At 41.1% G+C, this 19904-nt stretch overlaps 1 protein-coding gene across 2 annotated transcripts in view; it reads left to right on the top strand.

Annotated features, from left to right (window-relative positions):
* Positions 1-2698: 2698 nt before the first annotated feature.
* The window catches only part of CPEB2 (cytoplasmic polyadenylation element binding protein 2), a 50916-nt gene continuing 33710 nt past the window's right edge, over positions 2699-19904 (top strand). The window contains exons 1-3 of one of the 2 annotated variants that reach the window (XM_053941976.1): positions 2699-3942; positions 6574-6852; positions 16917-17007. In XM_053941976.1, coding sequence (XP_053797951.1) covers positions 2767-3942; positions 6574-6852; positions 16917-17007 — 1546 coding nt within the window. In that variant the 5' untranslated portion in view covers positions 2699-2766. The remainder of the gene's footprint in view (positions 3943-6573; positions 6853-16916; positions 17008-19904) is intronic. The other variant, XM_053941977.1, reaches the window with a different exon arrangement.

Genomic DNA, 19904 nt, shown 5'->3' with positions numbered 1-19904 from the left:
TCTGTAAAAGTTGACTTAACAAACACACGCAATTGGGTGAGTGGCTACCATGCCAGAGATAAGCTGTTGTGAAGGATGTGAGCACTCCTGTCTTTCAGTCAATTTAAAAAATACTTGTGTATGCCAAGACAGCTGTTTTGAAAGAAGAATTGCTAGAATTCGGGCTTGATTTAAAGGTGAGGGGCAGGGAAGCTGACTGCTTACAAAAAAACCCCTCAGTTGAACTAGTTGCTACACACTTTGTAGAACTAGGCAACTGGTTATAGGAGAGTGCAGTGCGGCAGTGCTTCCACCCTTGTTAGACATTGCCTGAGAACGCCCCAGGTAGAGGACAACTTCTGTTCAGGCTTGCACACAACTCAATGTCAGGTGTATGACAGGAACACAAAGGGATGCCAGATGCTACCAGTTCTGCAGCTCACCAAATTAATGCTTATGAGAATTGTGCTGTGAAGCAATTCAGAGTTCAGAGAGGAACCAGTACTTGGCCTGCAACATTTACTCAGCATGCAACCATCCGTAAGGCCTTGGCCTGCACTCTGGATTTTTTAGCCCCCGTAAGCCTGCCAAGTTCTTGAAACAAGTGCCAATATAACAAGTAATTCTGGAGTGCCATGCCTTAATACAGCAAAGACAAACACATATCAATTATTCTTTGATGGTGCAAATGCATTTACATATTAACCCTGCAAGAGAGCACAGATTCCCCAATATATATCCACACAGGTTCACAACCACATCAGAGATGACTGCAAATGCTAAAACAATTTTTTTCCCCTCTATGTTTTATATGCATATAGAAAATATATACAGATTTAAGAAAAAAGAACTGCTACACTGGGTGACACCAAATGTCCATAGGGCAGGAGGAATGAAGCTATCCAGTCACTGATAGTGGGCATGGACAGATACCTAGAGAAAAGTTCAACAAGTCAAGCACATAATGACACTTTCCCCAAGTACTCACACATTCAACAGCCCTGTATGAATTCTCTCACTGCTGAGCTACAGCCTTCCCAGAGCACAGAGAGGCCGCCGGTTTTAGTCTTTTCAAGGGCATATACATTGACATCAGTGTTACATCTGTACGTGCCAAATTGTTAATTTGTTTGCATTGAACAGCTGCCAAGAATGTGTGCTTCCACTGTATGGAAAGGGTAAAACCCCGCCTTTGATACTGGAATACCTCAGAAGCCACCACCCCGTGCCACCACACCTCAGCACGGGTTCCACCCGTGCTCCCGTGGATCTCTGAGGCGCCAACAAACAAAGTTTGCTGGCAGGCTCCAGGTGTGTGACGAGGAAGGGGTGACGAACCCATGTTTCCGCGGGAGCTCTGGACGCTACAGTGCCCCACGGGACAGGGAAAAGGACAGGGACAGTCCCGCAGCCCGCTCCCACAGGGACAGGCACACGGCGCACCCCTGACTGCGCTCGGAGGGGCGGGGCCAGCCCGGGGCTGGGCGGGGCCTTGACACCCGGCCCGTCTCGTGCCGCCGCGCTCGCGCTCAACCCCCCCCGCCCCGCCCATGGCGCGCGGTCGTGCGTCAATGCAAATGAGCGGCGCGCGAGGCGGGGCAATCGCCCTCTCCTCCGCCCCGAGTGAGCGCCTGACGGGATCGCAGGCGGCAGGAGAAACCGACGTCACGGCTGCCCCTGCCCCTTCTGTTGGGATAAAAGCCGATCGCAGCCGCTGCCGCAAAACGAAATAAAATCTCTTTATTGCAGCTGTTTTTCGCCTGATGATAGAAAGGTCGTCAAAGCCCAATGAGAAACGAGAAAACTTGAGAAATGAGAAACTTCCTTGCCCAAGAGGCCCACAGGGCTGGCACCTCCCTCTGGCTGAAGTGGTAGCACCCACCCTGCTCGTCGGCGCCAGGGGGGCGGGCGAGCTCCCGGCCTGATGCATTATTCATGAAGGGGCGGGCCCACAGGCTCATTACCAGGGCCCGCCGGGCTGGGGCGGTGCCCGTGACGTCACTGTGACGAATGTTCCGGCGCTCTTAAGGGCGCCGCGGCGGCTCCGAGCCGGCAGCGGGGCGGGGGCAGCCGGGGGGCGGCAGGAGCCTCGCTGAGGAGACCGGGTCGCCTGCCCCGTGGAGGTACCGGCAGCCACCCCTCCTTCCCTCCCCGCCAGTGCCAGGCCCGGGAATGCCCCGCTGTTCCCCTGCGTTGCGGTGTGGCGGCTGGGGGGGTCGGACGGAGGAGTTTCTGTCCGGGGACAGTGACCTGTCCGGGCGAGTTCCTGATCTAGTGGATCCCTGTGGGTGCGACTGCAGGCGGGAAGGGCCGCCTAACCGAGGGTCCCAGTAAACGAAAAGGAAAAAGAAATCTCCGATAAAAATGGGCTTGTATCAAAAAGCTGCGATATTTTTAAAGCAGTACAGTGGCGTTGATGGGAAAGAAGAGAGCTTTATTCTATAAATAAGCTATTTTGGGACTTACATAGTGGTTTGCGATAGGCGGGTGTTTAAACTCTCCCCCCGCCCCCCAACACTTCGCCACAAAGATTATTAATTATCTTTGTCTCTTTAGTGTGCTGAGGTGGGGGTTCACCTCTGCGCCGAGCCGCTGTCAGGGAAGCTCCCGCAGACGGCCACCTCAGCCCCTGCCCACCGCCGGGTCCTTCCCCCTCTCCGGAGCGGCCGCGGCCGCCTCGCCTCACTCCTCTTGCCCCTTGCCGCCCGCTGCAGCCGATTCGCCCGGCACCCGGGTCGCCGCTGCCCTCCCTGTTTCTCAGCGGTCGCTGCTGCGCATCATCAAAACATGCAGGATGAGCTGCTCCTGGGGGTGACACAGCAGCAGCAGCCAGGCAGCGAGAGGCTGGGCAGCAGCCCCGCGTCGGGACACCCCCCTCTCGGCCACCCCTCCTCTGACTTTAAACCCTGTCTCAGCCCCCACCAGGATTTAAACAAGCAGCAAGCGCAGCAACCACAGCCGCCGCCTCCTCAGCTGAGCCAGAAGAGGAAAGAGTTTAAGCAGCAGCTCAGCAGCCCAGCCCAGCTCGGCAGCAGCCACCCCCTGAATAACCACCACCCCCCAGACTATCATCACCACCCCCCTCAGCAGCAGCAGCAGTTCAGCCACCCCACTGACAAGTACCAGCAGCAGGAGCACAGGCAACAGCAGCAGCTCCAGCTCCTCAGCGCTCAGCCCCCGGAGCCGCCGCGGACAGGGGATCACTCGCACCACCGGCCCGTCGGCCCCGCCGAGCACCAGGGCGGCGCGGACAGGGGGGGTTTGGAGCGGCTCGCCCCTTCCTGCCCGGGGGGATCGGCGTCCGCGGACCCCAATGTGGGGGTGGCCGCCGCCTCCTGCGTGAATCCGCCTTCGTCTCCTCATCTGCAGGCGAGAGCCAAGCTGCCCCCCATGGAGTCCCCCCCGAACAGCCACTTACTGGGCAGCCCCGGGAACCTCCTGCCCGGCGGGCTCGGCTCTGGCTTCAGCAGCCTGCAGAGCCCGGAGATCCCCAGCCCCCATCACCAGAGCGGGGGCGGCTCCTCCTCGGCGGCTTCCCCTCCTCCTCCGCCGCTGCCCGGCTTCGGCACCCCTTGGTCGGTGCAGACCTCGTCGCCGCCTCCGCAGCAGACGCAGCAGCCTCCGGTCTCCAGCGGCGGCGGCGGGCAAATCAGCGCGATGCCACCCCCGAGCCCGGAGTCCGAGACCAGCTTCTACCCGGGGATCCCGTCATCGATCAACCCCGCTTTCTTCCAGAGCTTCTCGCCGGTGTCGCCTCACAACCCCTGCGCCGGGCCCTTCAGCAGCCCCTTCTCGGCCGCCGCCCCCCCGCCGCCGCCGCAGATGAATTTACCTCAGCAGCAGCAGCAGCAGCAACAGCAGAACCGGAGATCCCCTGTGAGCCCCCAGCTCCAGCACCAACACCAGGCGGCGGCCGCCGCCGCCGCCTTCCTGCAGCAGAGAAACTCCTACAACCACCACCAGGTACCGGGCGGCGGCCGCGGCGGGGAGCCACGGGGCGGGGAAGGGAGACGCGGGGAAGGGACGGAGGCTCCGCTGCCCTCGGTTGGCCGGCCTCGGCAACCGGAGGGCTTCGTTCTCGCCGGCGCCGGGCGAGGCTGCGCCGCGGTGACAGCCCGGCGGGACCGCGGCGGCGGCGGCGGCAGGGCGGGGCCGGCCCGGCGGGAGGGAGGGCACCTGCGCCCCCCGCCCGGTGGCCGGAGGGGTCGGGCCGGAGCGGTCTGTGGACAGCAGCCGCCCCTCTCCCGGCACTCTGCCCGCCCGTTCCGGGTGGCAGGTGCCGGGGTGGCTCTTCTTGCCCTCCTTGGTGCGCCTTCGCCTCCCGAGGGACGCCGGGGTTTTACCCGGGACGAGAAAAGAGGGTTTGCGCTTGGAAAAAAAAGAGCTCAACCGCTCCTGTTGGTGTCTGGGACTTCCGCCGTCAAAACGCCCCCCCTTGTCCCCCCGAATCGTCCGCGGCGGGCGCAGTGTCCCCGGAACAATGAGTCTGACAGCTCCGGCCGGCGCCGTCCCCCCCCCCGGGCAGCCCCTTCCCCAGCCGCGGGCTGGCCCTCGGGCGGGCTCGGTCGGACGGGCACAGGTCGCCGAGAGGAGGATCAGATGCGAAAGTTGACACCGTGCTGCCTTTCAGGGCTTTTGACTGACGTTGCTTGAATGTGTATCTGAGGACAGCGGAGTGTTTCAAGTTCTGTAACCGATTTTAATCGAGGGTTTTAACAATCCCGTGTTAAAATGGAAGTTTACATTTCTTCCTGGAACAGAATATTATAAGAAATCAGTGAGAAGCAAATCCGTGTTAATATTACCTGTTGTTGCATTCCCATTTTGCTCCAATAATTTGCTCATTTATGAAAGGCTGAAGTTACACAGGCCTCATTTTAATTTCTTTTTTCATTCTGGTATTAAATCCGATCAGATTTAATCAGTGGCGGTTCATTTGTATCAGAATTGGAATCTCACATAGTGTGCCTATTGAAGAACTGATTACGATGCAATATGATTAGGAGCTACTCGTCCTTAACATTTATAATAACATTCTTCAAACAAATTCCAGGCAATTCTCCAACAGTGAGGTGTACAGGAATTTTCTCTCACTTACAAGTTGTGGGTATACTTAAGCAGTGCCATGACAGCATAGCTAGCAATATTAGAGGCTTGTTAACATTTGGCATTATCTCTTAAGGTTTGTTTCACAATAGAGTGCCTGCCTCTCCCAAAATTCCAACGCAAGTATTCAAGTTTTACAGCATAATTATCTATAATTATATAGAATAGGATGTTTTCCTGGTCACTTGACCAAGAATGGCTTTAGTGGTTTTTTGGTTTGTTTTCTGAGGGTGAGGGTGGTGGGAGTGTTGTTACAATTTTATCTTTCTGTCTTCAGAAAGTTCTCTTTTACTTGATACATAGCATATTGACATGCTTTAAATTTTTAAGGTATTAGAATGCAGGTTGAGGGTTGCTTGCAGCTAAGCTTAGAGATAAAAGTACTGTGTTTTCACTTCACAGAACTGAATTTAGAATCATCACACACACCTCCACTCCATTTCTATGTTTGAGGAAAAGCGTTTCCAAGAACAGTCAGATTTGAGACTACTAAAGATAAATACAGTATTTCACTGTCAGTCATGCTCAGTGGGTCTACCTCTTGGTAATATGTCAACCACTATAGGTCACTTCTTAGCAGAAGTTTTTCTTATGAATAAAAACTTAATCCTTTAAAAATTGTCTTTCTAAAAACTACTTCCATTTTCATATTAGAGAATATAGTGCACTTAAAAGTGTATTTAGGTAGGTGCAAGGTACATCATATCTGGATAGGAAAAGAAATCATCAAAAAAAATTCTAGAGTACACCCTGCTGAATCCCACAGATTCATTACTCCAGAAATTATTCCATTCATTACTCCAGAAACATTTGAGCAGTGGCTTCAGAATAATGCATTTTAATGGAAATGTTAAGATAGTTCCTTCAAACAAATTCTCTCTACAGTAGTCAGTGCTCTTCTTGCTCTTATATGGTAATACTGACACAATGATATTCAAAATACTGGAGTGGGGGGAATTAAATCTGCCATTTTAATTTTTAAATTTCTACTCTCTGTAGTGAAATATTACTACTCACTGAGTAGAAATAGAAATATTATGTTAATAATAATTTTTAATTTATATATTTGAAATTCTTCTGTTACTTTTGCAGTGATCTCATACAATAGCAAGTAATGTATGATAAAAACTGGTTTCAGGGTTTTTTGGAAATTGGTTTTACACCCTGGAATTTTTCTTCTGCATAGCTTTAAAAATGCTACCAGTCACTAAAATGATAGAAATGATAATCAAAATTGCCTGCACAAGTACTGCAGCATTTTTTTGGGAGACATATGGGGGAATAGGAATGACTTCTTTTTTTTAATGAAGTTGTGTTTTCTTCCTTGTTTCAGTAGCTAATTTACAGGTTATCAGAAGAGAGTGGTTTATAGCAATCTCTACACATTGCTTACTTGGTGGTAGGTTGTTTTGGGGTTTTGAGTTTTTTTTAAGTAGAAAACAATTTCAAGTATTTTCAGAATAATAGAAATTAATCATTCTTTTTTAGCCTCTTCTGAAGCAGTCGCCTTGGAGCAATCAAAGCAGCGGCTGGAGCACAGGAAATATATCCTGGGGAGGAATGCATGGCAGAGACCATCGTAGAACTGGAACCATGGGAATCCCAGGAACTATGAACCAGATCTCTCCTTTGAAGAAGCCCTTTTCTGGTAATGTCATAGCTCCTCCTAAATTTACTCGCTCTACTCCATCACTGACACCAAAATCGTGGATTGAAGATAATGTTTTCCGAACTGACACCAACAGTAATACTCTCCTTCCTTTGCAGGTAAGGATGGTATACCTGGTGTGTTCATAGTCTTGCATAGCATTTTTACTTCATTTATTTTACATGAGAACTAAACAGTGTATCAGCAGTCCTGATACTTGGTTTGACAATTGTGTTTCTGTATTATTTTTAGTCTTAAATTGCAATTAATCCCCACGTGTTGAGTGTGTTCAGCAATATATGATTCTCACATTTTAATAAGAATATTGATTGTCAAAAAACATACAAACTGTAGGCACTGATGAAGCAATAAAACATAGTATGTTTAATCCAGCAAGTATTTTCTGCCTATGGTAAGGCTCATATTCTTATAAAGTCCTTTAAACTTCAGGGTGTTTTTTGCTTGCTATGTCCTTCTACTTAGGTTTTCTTACTTTTGTAGATGGTTCTAAAATCTTTGTCATGTTCGTCTTTTACTGGTATTCTAGGCTAATGTTAGTGTGTCAGCAAGATTTTTTTCCTCCACATTGTAGCACCTTTTATGTTTTTTTTTTTTTGTCTGGAGTCCCTGTGATTTAGAAGTGTTAAATGGAAGGATGTGTCTTAGAACTAAAGATCTGGATTCACCTTCTGAATTTTGCCAGTGACATCTTACGTGACGTTTAAGTCACTTAATTCCACCCTCAGTAATCTCTTGGTAAAATACTATTTTTCCCATTCTTACCTATATTAATTTAGTTATTCCTTGTTAGTGGAGGCCATTCATTTGTCATAATTGTGACAGATTTGAGCTGTATTTGCATAAATGGTAATCTAATGCTTATGTAGCTGAAGTAGTGACCAAAGGTGCTCCTTGGGATCAGACTTCCCTTTAGAGTTCTGGGTTTTCATACCATTTTTCTGGTGAATTTGGTACAGGAGGCCATGTCCTGACTCTGTTCAGGTGCACTTTGATACTTGTGGTGTTTTTGACGCTTACCTGATTTTTGGACCTGCCAAAGTTCTGCTGAAACATATACATTTGGACCTGATACTGTCAAGACAGATTCCATGAAGCAGCCTTGCTAGCTGGAATATTGTAGTTGAATTGTCTTTTGTGTGGGTAGAAAGATGGGGGAAAAAATGTGGTATTCTTCAGGAATTGTGTTCTGTTAAGGAAAACAGATTGCAAATAGATAATGCTTTGCAGAGCAGGGCAGCAAAAACAGTAGAAAGTAAATACTGAAGTCTGTCCCAAAGATATTAACCTAAGGAACAGATTTAATAATATTAATGCCATCATACATTGAAACTGCTCTAGCATATACACTGGAATTCATACATGGCTAAGCACACAGGTTGTGAATGTATTTGCTCATCCAGTATGCCTTACAAGTCCATGTGACCAATACTTTGAACTTTCAGAAGCTTCTACAGCAGTTTTCAAGTATCGGTGAACTCGTTTTATGTCTAAACAAGCGTCTTCTGCATTTAGGCTTTCATCTAAGTAATTTGTATGTAATAAGCTAGGAAAGAAATCCTTTTAACTTTATAATACCTTAATGTTTCTGTGTAAGGGTTGGGGGATTTTTTTAAGGCATAATATCAAAGTAAGAAGTTGGGCAATCGTAATTGTTGGTTACACCTATGAGCACTGGACCCACCAATTAAATAGGCCTGTTTGGCTATATTTATGCTGTTGGTCTGTCTGTGCTTAAATCTCCCTGACATGTATAAAGCCATAGTTGCAGAACACAGTAAAAATAAACCTCTTTGAAGGGTTGCAATGTTATCTACTCCTATTGTGGAAACACTATACGTTTCCATAAATTATTTTGCTACACTGTCATGTTCTTTTTTTCAGTTAGTACATTATTGTTATATGATTAATTCCTTGTGATAATTATTACATTTAGCAAGTCATATTGAAAAAGTTAAATAGAGCTTAGAGCTTGTGCTTCTTTTCATCAGAACTTGTTGGCAATTTCAATGCTGTCAAACACCCATCTTGCTGATTTGTACTGTGCTTGTCTCCTTCCATAAAAGGCTGTGGTATTTAGATTGAGGATTCTTAATGATACCGTAGTGATTTCAGAAAATACTAAAAAAAGTAGTACAAATTAAATTTTGTGCTGTTTGGAAAGTCTAGCACAAAAGTATTTATGTGCATGTAGAAGTTACCTATCTCTTCCAAGCTTCCACAGAGCAAACATATCTTAGCATGCATATTCGATACATACTGCATCATTCACAATTCTACAGAATACCTTTTTCTCTGGGATAACAGCAGTAACAATTTTGTAAGGGAGGGGACAAAGCACCTCTCTCCTCAACTTTAGCTAGCTCAAAATTAGCAAGTTAAAAACTGGCTTTAAAAAGCCAGTGCTCTCAGGGACTTTGTGTAATCTTCAACATTCAGCTACCATTTTTTAAAAATGCTGTATATTTTTGCAAAGCCCAGATAGCATTCAGCACATCAGCTACTCATCCATTTTCTGAAAAAAACACGTACCTCATGCAAACATGATAAACCACAGGGGAATTGTATACAAATTTGAAGCTTTGTCCTTCTATCAAACTTCTTTATTCTTTGGTGTTTGCATTGCTAGGTGGGCCCCAGAATAGAACTGGCATCAGTTCTGATGAAAAAAAACATTTCTTGACATTAAACTAAAATACAAGTGACAATGAATGTCATTACTGATAACTGAGTAAACTATTATGAGTATTGCTTACAGGGATGAAAGCCGATTTTCTGTATTTCTTAGTCAAAACTGAAACATATCCCATATGAAGTTGAATTCACAATGGCCATATTAGTTGCAGCAAAGCTGCCTTTGCTTGCAGAAGTTATGAAAGACATCTCTTAGGATTTTTTACAAGTTCAGCATTTTGTTTTGGTTTTAAATAAAAATAATGAAACATCATGGTAACACTAATTTAAACGTGAGCAAATTAAGCATATAGCCAAGTTTTTTTTATGTGCCTCACTGTTAGAAGCTTTTCTATCCTGCCTTTCTCAGGATTTTAAGATAATACAAACTGCTTCAAATACAGTTCTTTCATAGACATAAAACCTGTAGATGTAATTTTGTCTAAGTTCAGCCATCCTGCTTCCACCATTGTAGGTACTTCATATAGGGAAGGATTGTTGCCTTGCACTTAAATCATTAAAGGAACAGTTAGAAATCTTGTCGAGTATTGATGCCGTACAAGTTAAGCATTTAATTGAGGGGCCTATTTCTCTCTCCTTAGAGACAATCTAGGTTCCTTATTTAGATAATCTAATTCTCTAGAAGATCGTACCTGGCACCACTGACCTTACACAGCCCTTGGGATTCCACTTTAGGCACTTACATTGCATTTCAAGAAGTCAGATGACATGAATAGTCTCTTTTATTCCCTGACCTAAAGTACAAAAAAAGTCCCCAATTATAGGGTACAAAGCTGAAAATATGTTTCTAAACTTTTATGCAAGTATTTTTCCCCACAAAACATACTACAGGCCTATCTGTGGACAAAACCCAAGGACAGAAATCAGTTTTTTGTATATCCACTTTTTTGATTTACACTGCATGTATGAGGAAAATAATTAACTATTTCTACATTTTTGTGGGGTTTTTTTTGAGAATTGCAGTTTCTGCTAACTCTATTTTGATTGCAAGCTTAGTTTTTTTACCATCTTGCAAATAATCTTATTAAAATCTGTTAAAAATGTTTAACACTACATATCAGTGTTAAACTACTTTTGTTCTAATAAAAACACTACATTCTATGAACATGAATCTAATTTCTGTCTCTTTTGAATTAAAGAAATACACTGTGTTTCTGGATGGTTTTCACCTTGATTTGTCCTTCCTGTTTATTCTGTAATGTTCATGGTCCTGAAAGCTGCGTGTTCTTAGTCTGTGTTTAAACATAGCTCTCCAGCTGGGGATTGGTATGGTGAGGTGGTATCTTGCACAATTGCAATTTTTTATTTTTCTATTTCTTTTTGAAATGTGCTCAAGTTTTCAAAGAAAACAAATTACATGAGAAACAAAATTAGGTTTAAGGTTGCATGTCACAACAGGTATTAGTTTTAGATATTTAATTTAAGCTGCTGTCATGTTCTTCTGCCTTAGAATCACTTGCATTTGGAAAATTTCAAATTTTCAATGTGACAGTTTTAGTATAATTTCATAAAGCTTAACATTTTCAATGGCTAATCTAGATGATACACATACTAGTAAATATTAGGTGAAGAGTAGGTTGTTAAAGTTGGGTTCTTGATGTGTTTAGACTCCTAAATGTCTAAGTGTGGCCCATTTTTTCGAAAGTGCTGAGTGTTTGGCAGCTGTTGGTAAACTTGAAGGTACTGAGATTATCTAGCTGCAGAGCTTTCTTACTCTTCAGAGTAATATAATTGTCCAAACACTGATCTATAAGCCAGTTTATTTTTACTGGGCTAGAATTTTACTGAGGCTGGAACAAAACAGTTTCAGAGTTTTTAATGCAGTGATTGATTGCCTGGGACTGATTAAAATAACACACATCAACAGATATTTGTGTTAGAGGACCATACTGGGGCTATCTCTGAGTGGGGAAAGTGGCCTATGGCCATGCTTTTAATTTCAGAATCAAAACCTTTGAATAAATAGTATTAGGAGCTACACAGATTAGCCATTCAAAGCAATCAATTAGTGGGAAGTTTGTAGGTCTTACCATGCAAGTGTTTTTATGACTTCATATGATACAAGACTTTCCTCCTGTTATTTAAATTTTCTTGAGTTGTACAGCTCATTCTAGCAGTCAAAATACAAAATCAGAGTTAGAAAAATTCAACAAAATATTTCACAGCCATGATTGTATAGCAGTGAGTATATGATGGGTATCTTACCTCACCTTGTTACCTGAGTTAAAATGAATGTGTTCTCACCTTAGATTCATCCAAAAGTACATTTGCTGTATGTGCTGATGTATTTGCATTTAAGTACTCAAGACAGTATAGATATTTCTGGATGTGGGGCAGGGGTGTGAGAAGCCCAAAACTTGAATAACAACTTCTCTTTCAGATTTCTCAATGTCCCTTTAAATATTTCATTGAAAGTATTAATATACAAATTTTCTAAATTTGTTGTGTAAGTCAAGATTGCCATGACTTTAGTCATCTACATAGTCTGGTGTCTGGTTGTTTCCAGGTTATGAATACATATTCTTGAGTAGAAGTGCTCCAGTACTGGGATTTTTTTTTTTGTTCATTTTTAAATGATTATGTAGCTGGGAAGTGGGTGTGTCTTTGCCACAGGACCTGTTCTTGGTGCATTTTAGGCTCAATTTAGTTAGCTTACGTACCTGATGGTGTCACTTTAACTTCAAATACTTTGCTGTCAGGTTGACCATTCACAGATGTCTACCAGACATCTTTAGTTCATCTTTACCACTAATGACACTGAAAAGTAACCAAGCAATTTTGTATGTTGACTTTAAGTCATTCTCCTTGCTTTTTTTATAGAGCTAAAATTGTAGTTCCAATAGGTTTTCATATTTAGTTTCTCATTTACACTAGTTATGGTTTCAACAGGGGCTTATGATTATAGTATATCCTCAGTAAAATGAGAATGACTTGAAATTTAGATCGTAGTTGAGGTATTTTACAATATGTATGTTTACAATATGTATGTATTACTGCTAGCATTAACACTGAATACTATATCCAGGTACTTTTTAAAGTGTAGATAGTTTATTACTAAATCAGTTGTCAGATTTTAGTCTTAAAGCACATTTTTATTCAGGGATCAGGTTTAAGATGAAACAAACTGGAATTTGTCAATATTTTAGTTGGGGAAGCAGTTTTAAAAAGGCTTATTTAATCTAGCTTTTAACAAACTCAGTTAATTCATCAAGGCCAAAGTTGGAGTCTTTTTTGTAGCCAAGTAAGACCATACTTTCAATGACTATAAGCTTTAAGACTTTTGTCTTCAGCTCCCATCTCATGGTGCTACATTTCTTTAGAATATGAAGAGACATGTAAAGATCATTCCTTAAAGGTATTACCATTTACAGATTTTAATACCTCTGTTAGCATTCTAATTTTTTACTTCAAGTAGTCCCGCAAATCAGTAGTTTTAAACATATTTCCAAAACTCAAAGGTGTCAAACTTCTTAACTATGAAGTAGTGTTTGTGGTTAAAAATAAGCACAATTATTCACCACTCAATAGCTTTGGTCCTTGAATTTGCTTTATGCATAAGTGACAATATATAAGTTCAGAGATGTGACTGCAGTTTCTGCAAATGCTCAGACAGGATAATCTTTGCATAAATTGCATGGGTATGTATAGCAGTCCTAAGCAGAATGTGCCAAGAAAAACTATTTGTTCATGAGTTTAGTACTGAAACTTGCTCTTCAGAGAAAGCTGCCCTTCTCCCATTCGTGCATATTCAGATGCATGGCTTGGGGTCTACTTCTCAAATGCATACTCTTTAGGTGTACTTTGCATGACATTGTCAAAAGCTCCTTCTAGCACTTGTATTCTGTGGGGAAGGATACTTTGTGCTTCTCCTATTCCTAAAGTAACTACCATTTTCTGTAATCTTTCTTACATAGGCGATGTTTTACTTTACCATATCACTCAGTCCGCAGTTGTGATTCTGATACGGGAAAGGTAGATCAAACAGGAGTCAAACATTTAGACAGCTAAAAGTAAAAAACTAGTCTGAGAATTTGTAGTGCTTGGGAGAAGTTAACTATCAGCTCTGAGGGGAAAAAAGCTAACATTATGTTGTGACATTCCACTGAGCTATAGACCTTCTGACACAACAAGAGTTCACTTACTTCTTAGCACAGGACTGATGAGCCACAGAGCTGAAGGAAATGAAAAATATTTAACAGGAATTCAACTTTGACAATTCCAGGGTCAGAATGATAGAAAACGTGTATTAACATACATGCTTAGGTATCAGTGTCTTTGCACTACTGATTATCTTTAGTTTTATTATTTCAACATGCTTGATAAGCAGTTATCTTCCAAAACAATCTGAAACTGTCTTTAAGACAACATGGAAATAGTTCTAATTTTTGGGACTACTTCCATGTTGTTTTAAAAGTAGATCCAGGTTGGTTTAGAAGATAACTGCGTATCAGTTGTGTTGAAATAATGAAACTACAGCTAATCCTAATTCTTGGGGCTGTTTCCATATGCATGGAGATCTGGAACAATCATGTTCTGTGGTAGTCCTTTTTGTGCTTGTCCTAAAAATTGACCAAAACCGTAATGGAAGTTTTCTGATTTAGTAGTGCCTGCTGTAGTGGAATTGTCCTGTTTCAGACCTTTCTAGAAAATACTGGCTGGTGTGTGACCTACACACCACACTGAAATACTTTTAAGTTCTGCTTTGAAATTAAAACTTCCTATTAGCATAGATGATAACTGTTCTCTTGAAAGATATGATGTACGTATTTGGGGAGCTCAAAGCAGTGTTGTAGCATTATAAAGCCGAGCTGCACAAAGGTTTAAAATGAACCTTGTACCCAAAGAATTACTTATTCCTTTAGAGACAGCAGGCAATTCATCAGTGTCATTTGGAATAGAGATTAAAATTTTGAAGCACTGATTACCAAGACAGTACCCAAATTCATGATAGGGTAGTGTGATGTGTGGCTAGTGGGATAGCAGAATGCAATTCTCATATTTAAATCCTGCTGTACTTCAGTGTATTCACAGCGTTTTAATATTGTGTGGTATCTGCCCATTGTGTGTTTCTACTGCCCAAAATTAAGTAATGCAATTCAAGGAAACAACCACAAACTTTCTAAAAAGGATGGGAAAAGCTTATTTTTCCTTCTGCTTCTAGCAGAGCAAGACCTTTTGCTTTAGATACGCAGAACTTTCTAAATGATGCAAGTTAGAATTATTGCACCATGTCACCCAGTAGAGCAGTTTACAAATAAATTGCAAGCACATGTTCCGTGTTTTAATTTTCCATTCCTCTGTAAGATCTAGGGACCAAGTAGCCCAGTTCTAGGAATTAACCATGGCTGAGCCTTTTCGTATAGGCTCTACAGAGTGTCATCAAGTTTGTAATAATGACCATTTCCCAGACAGTCATGTGTTACCTCAACACATATGTATATATCAATGTTAAAGTAAATAAGAAAATTTGTAATGAGCCTATTACAAAGATGAAACACCATATACAGTTCAGTCTGGTTTTTACCAATACTAGTTCTTTTCCCTTATCAGCTACAAAGGTAGCAAAACATGTTTTGTCTTTACTCAGTGTTAGTTTTTGAAAGAGCACTGACTACCTACCAACTAGTGCCGTAAACTCAATTTAAGACTTCATTAACAATCCTGATGAGATACCTTCTGAATGCTAGGGGACAGTAGGGAACAGATTTAGCTTGGTCACTGGTCATACCTTCTATAGCAAGCAAGTTTGCTGTGGTAAGCAGGTTCTTTTCATTGTGCTGTTGAGAAACAAACCTGTAAGGGCAGGGAAGCAGATTAGTCACTTCAGTTTCTTTTAGTGGTTCTCAGGGCAACTAAACTGAACAAAAGCCAGCCAGTCCCAAAATTAAGGTTACTATGAACTAAAATAGTAATGGTGACTTGTTTGCACTCAAACCAGGTTGAAGATTGCCTCATGAAGTGTCATTGGCATTTGGTCTGGGATGTGGCAGGAGACAAAGAGAAACCTACGTTTTTAATTTATCATTAAAATTGTTTGAGTGCTTCCAGAAATATTAGTTTGATCAGATTCATTATTTTTTAACAGTTTGCTTACTCAACAGGAACCCATTACTCTTAATAGCTGTTTGAGATAGAGAGAGATGGGGAAAAAGGCTTCTTCCTCTTCATCCCAACATTGACTAAACTTTTTAAAAGATGAAAGTGAAACCCTGGTTTCATCATGGCAAAGCTGAGCAGAAGTTGTAGTGTGTGATTCATAGAAAACTTCTGTTCCAAAACTTGTGCTTTTTACTCTTCCAATGTGAAGAATACCTGTTTGCAGAGGGAAGTAATTTGAAATGAATCTATGGTTCTGCTGAACTGTCATGGAAAGTCACAGTGAGTGTGGGATATACCTTCTGTCCCTATTAGATACATACTAAATGTATGGCTGCGTCTTTAGGGAATTTCACCAGTCCTGGGATGTATATATTTCATCCTATTCTGCTGAATTACTAGAATGAAGACCACAGTAAAACTAAGGCACAATTATAGGATTTAAGTGCAGCAGTACAGTCTAGCCAGAAGCCTTGAAAGTAGAAGAGATTATAGTTTTACACAAACTATTTTCAGTTTCTAAAGTGTATCCCAGAAAGACCAAAGAATATAGCAGTCATCTTTTTTCTGTGTCTGTAACTTGGGTGTATTGGAAAATATGGGAGAAAATGTCTTGGGTAAAACAAAAGCAGTTAAAACATTTTCAGTTCATTTCAATAACTTTTATTACTGTCAGGGAAAATATTTATAAAGACAGTATGGTAACTTCCTAATAATCATGTGTAATAGAAATTGTCCTCTGTAAGGCTGATAATGTATTAGTAAGATTTGTGATATTTTCTTGTCATAGTTTAGCTTTAATTTTCCACCCTTTAACCATTAAGGGTTGACCATTTGTAACTCAAGTCTTTGTATGCAAAGGCCCTGAAGCCAGCAAGCACAGCCTCGGCAGAGGCCGGTGGCCTATGCCAGGCACTTGGCCAAGCACCAAGAAAATGCTCTTCTGTGTGACATCACTGTCCTTGTCCTGTAGTTCCCCACCTTCCTCACTATTTTACTTGTGCATGAAATGAATTGAACTCTTACAGACATTAGTCTCCTTCATTAATCAGCTAATGCGTAACTGTGCTGTGGATTGCTAGAACTGATTCAAGCAGTTTTGAAGGAAACAGGCATTCACAGGCTGTCAAATGCATACACAGCATTTGTTCACACTGCATCACACAGAGTTCTTCACACTGCATCTCTAGTTTTATATTTGGATGCTGTTAAAATTACAGTTAATAAAATTAGATCTTACTTTGTATCATTGTCCTTCATCTTCAGAGTGTCTGAGTGGGCAGCTGTTAGAAGGAACTTGTGTCTTCCTTTCAAGTTTTTAGTTTAAAAATTACAGAATTTGTATACCAATACTAAGGCTTTTGTTTTCTTTTAGGATCGAAATAGAATGTATGACAGTCTGAATATGCACTCTTTGGAAAACTCCCTTATTGACATTATGAGAGCAGAGCATGATCCACTTAAAGGTATGTTATTATGCTAAGTAAAGAAAAAAGGGTCATCCATTCTGCATATTTGAATTAATACTGATTGTTAATTTAGATTCTAAGTTCATATTAAAATGGAAAATGAACTATTTTTTTGCTCAAATGAAAAGTCAATCTTAAGCTGTCTTTTACTGAAAACATTGTTTCACAGTTACTTAAAACAAACTACTCCAAATATTGCCAGATAATTTTTCCTTTCTCAACAGTGAAAGCTGAAAAAAAAAAAAACCTGTCAATTGATAAAATGAGGATTTGTCCTTTTAAATATTTTTTTCATATCTACTGGAAGATACTAATGCATCCAAATCTGAAGAAGTCCAGAAATACAGTTCGCTTTAGAATGCTGGTTCCTCTTACAGTCCTGAGCTCTATGAAATCATTTGGCCACAGCAGTAAGCATATAGCTAGCATATGTGGGCTTCCATTTTAACTCCTCTTTTCACTGTACATTAACTCACTCTTGTGAATTCTGTTCTTCCAGACTTTCTCAGGTAGCATTTACTATTGAACATTGGGGCGGGGAACCCAAACAGTTTCACTTGGGCTGATCAGATGTTACTTCATTTGTGATGTTCTAATTAGATTAACACAACCTAATTTTAAAATTATCCAAGACTTTAGGATTGCGTTGTAGAAATTAAGTCTCTGCATTGAAGCAATTGAAAAAAAATAAAACAATCAATTTTTTTTGCAGCATTATATGCTCCCATCCATTCTCAATTTCTAGAGGCTCCTGTACTTAACTATATATTGCATTAGCACAGAAAGGCCTGTTGTTCTCCTAATTTAAAGGACGCCTTGCTAGTCTGCTCATGATTTAAGATCCGTGTAATTACTTGGAAGACCTGTAGCATTCAGATAGCATTTAATGGTATTTTAAGATTTAAAATAGGCAGCCTAAAGTTTGGAGTTTTTTCCCAAGCTGAAAATCTCTACAAAGCATCTGTAAGTATCTAGCATTTACTTAAACTGTTAATTTTACTCGACTTTAAAGTAAGTGGAAGCCAAAATTAAATTTTCTTAGGTGTTTTTAAGTCTGATCTTTTCTTTGTTATGGCCCAGAGAGAATTAATTCCATTTTAGCAATTATTAAATTCAGTTTCTATCTATTCTACATGTTTGTAAAACATGATGTAAAACAAAAGGTTTGAAACCTGTAAACAGCTAGCCCAGTGGTGACTGCCATGTGCTAAAAGCATGCATATCTCCTCAAGGATGAGGTGACCAGCTGCATCATTCCTCTTACAGAGGATTCTTGCTTTTAATTGCCACACTCAGGTGGTTACTACTTGTTTCCTTGTCTGGAAGCTACTGTTAGGCATAAAGCTAGAGAATGCAGATCTTCTACTGCAGTATACTGCCATTGGCACCTCTCACATTCCTGAAGATGAAAATCAGTCTATTTCTTCTTTCTGTACATGCTGACACTACAAATGGAATTGGTTGCTTGCTTCCCCCTGCCATCTCACTGTTTTAATTTTATCTCTGTAAAACAGAAGAGATTTCAGAAGCACAGTGAGCACAGAAAATCCTAATTTTTATTTTTATTCATCTCTTTGTATTTCATTGTGTTACAATAGATGAAAATTATGTATTTCCAATAATAATTTTGCAAGGAGAGTAAGACAAGATAAAGCTTTAAGACTTGAAAGTTAATTTGGTTCATACGTAGTTTCCTTGAAAAACTCAGTAGTTTCCTTGAAAAACTCAGTAGTTTCCATCTGTGTTTTCTAGGGACATAAGAATATGGTGTCAGTGTACAGTTAAGAGAATTTTTTAACAGTTAAACAGTGATGTTCTTGCAGTGAAAATTCTGCTAAGTTTTATGTTTGAACTAAAACAGATGGAAGCCATAGATAGTGATGCACTCAAAGGAAACCCATTTTTCTGTTTGAGTGCCAGAGAACAATGCATATGCCAACTGAATTTAGAGTAATTGTGTGCTGCTATTTAAGTTGATGGATAAGATATTTTTTCTCCGTGGATGTGATTTCAACTGAAACTGCTATGTTATTAACAATAAGGCATGAGAAATGTTCCTTACAGACTGAAAATGGGTGGAAGAGACGTTGTGGTATATCAGCCTTTTAGTTCTTTACTGTCACGTTGTGGTATATCAGCCTTTTAGTTCTTTACTGTCTTCTGATTTTTTTCACCATTAATTGGAATTTCTGTAATTTCTGACCAACTTTAACTTTTTTTTTTTTTTGTCTTTTCTCTGCCAGCCATGAAACTTTAATTTGGTTATATCAGTCTCTGTGACTTTTTACCACAGAAAGTTTAACATTTACATAATACTCCATTATATTTGCTTGCAGAATGCACAGGATTAAGAATGTTAGTATTTGTTGCTCTTGTTAATATATAACATATTTGTTGCAACTAAAGGGTATTTTGTAACTAGGGAATATTTTTATGACAAGTTTTCAAGTAAATATAAGCACACTAAAACAATGCATCTTTTATATCTGATCACAGCAGTAAAATGAAAGTCCCTGGAATTTTAAGCACGTGTTTCAGATTTAGCTGCTTACAATATCTGGAGTATGACTAAGCATCTTGTCTCAAATTTTGCACAATGCAGAACAGACAGTCTGTGTACTAGCTCATAGCTTCAAGTTTTGCATGTCAAGATCCATTTTAGGAGTGAGTCAAATTTCCCCACTTTTGCTTTCATGAACTTGAAAAAAATTATTTCAAATATTACTCACTGAAAGCTAAGTTTATGCCTGCCAAAAAATTGTTTATAGATGACTAGTTTTTGCTTTGCTTAGACAAAGTTTTGTCATTAAAACACATGTGATCAAAAGAAAATTTTAGCTTTCAAAAAGATACTTTCAAGGTAGAGTAATAGAGAGAAGATGTTTGACTTCACT

Source organism: Vidua chalybeata, chromosome 4, assembly GCF_026979565.1.
Source record: "Vidua chalybeata isolate OUT-0048 chromosome 4, bVidCha1 merged haplotype, whole genome shotgun sequence".
Lineage (NCBI taxonomy): Eukaryota > Metazoa > Chordata > Aves > Passeriformes > Viduidae > Vidua > Vidua chalybeata.
Note: the sequence above shows the minus strand (reverse complement) of the source record. Positions and strands in the feature narration are given on the sequence as shown.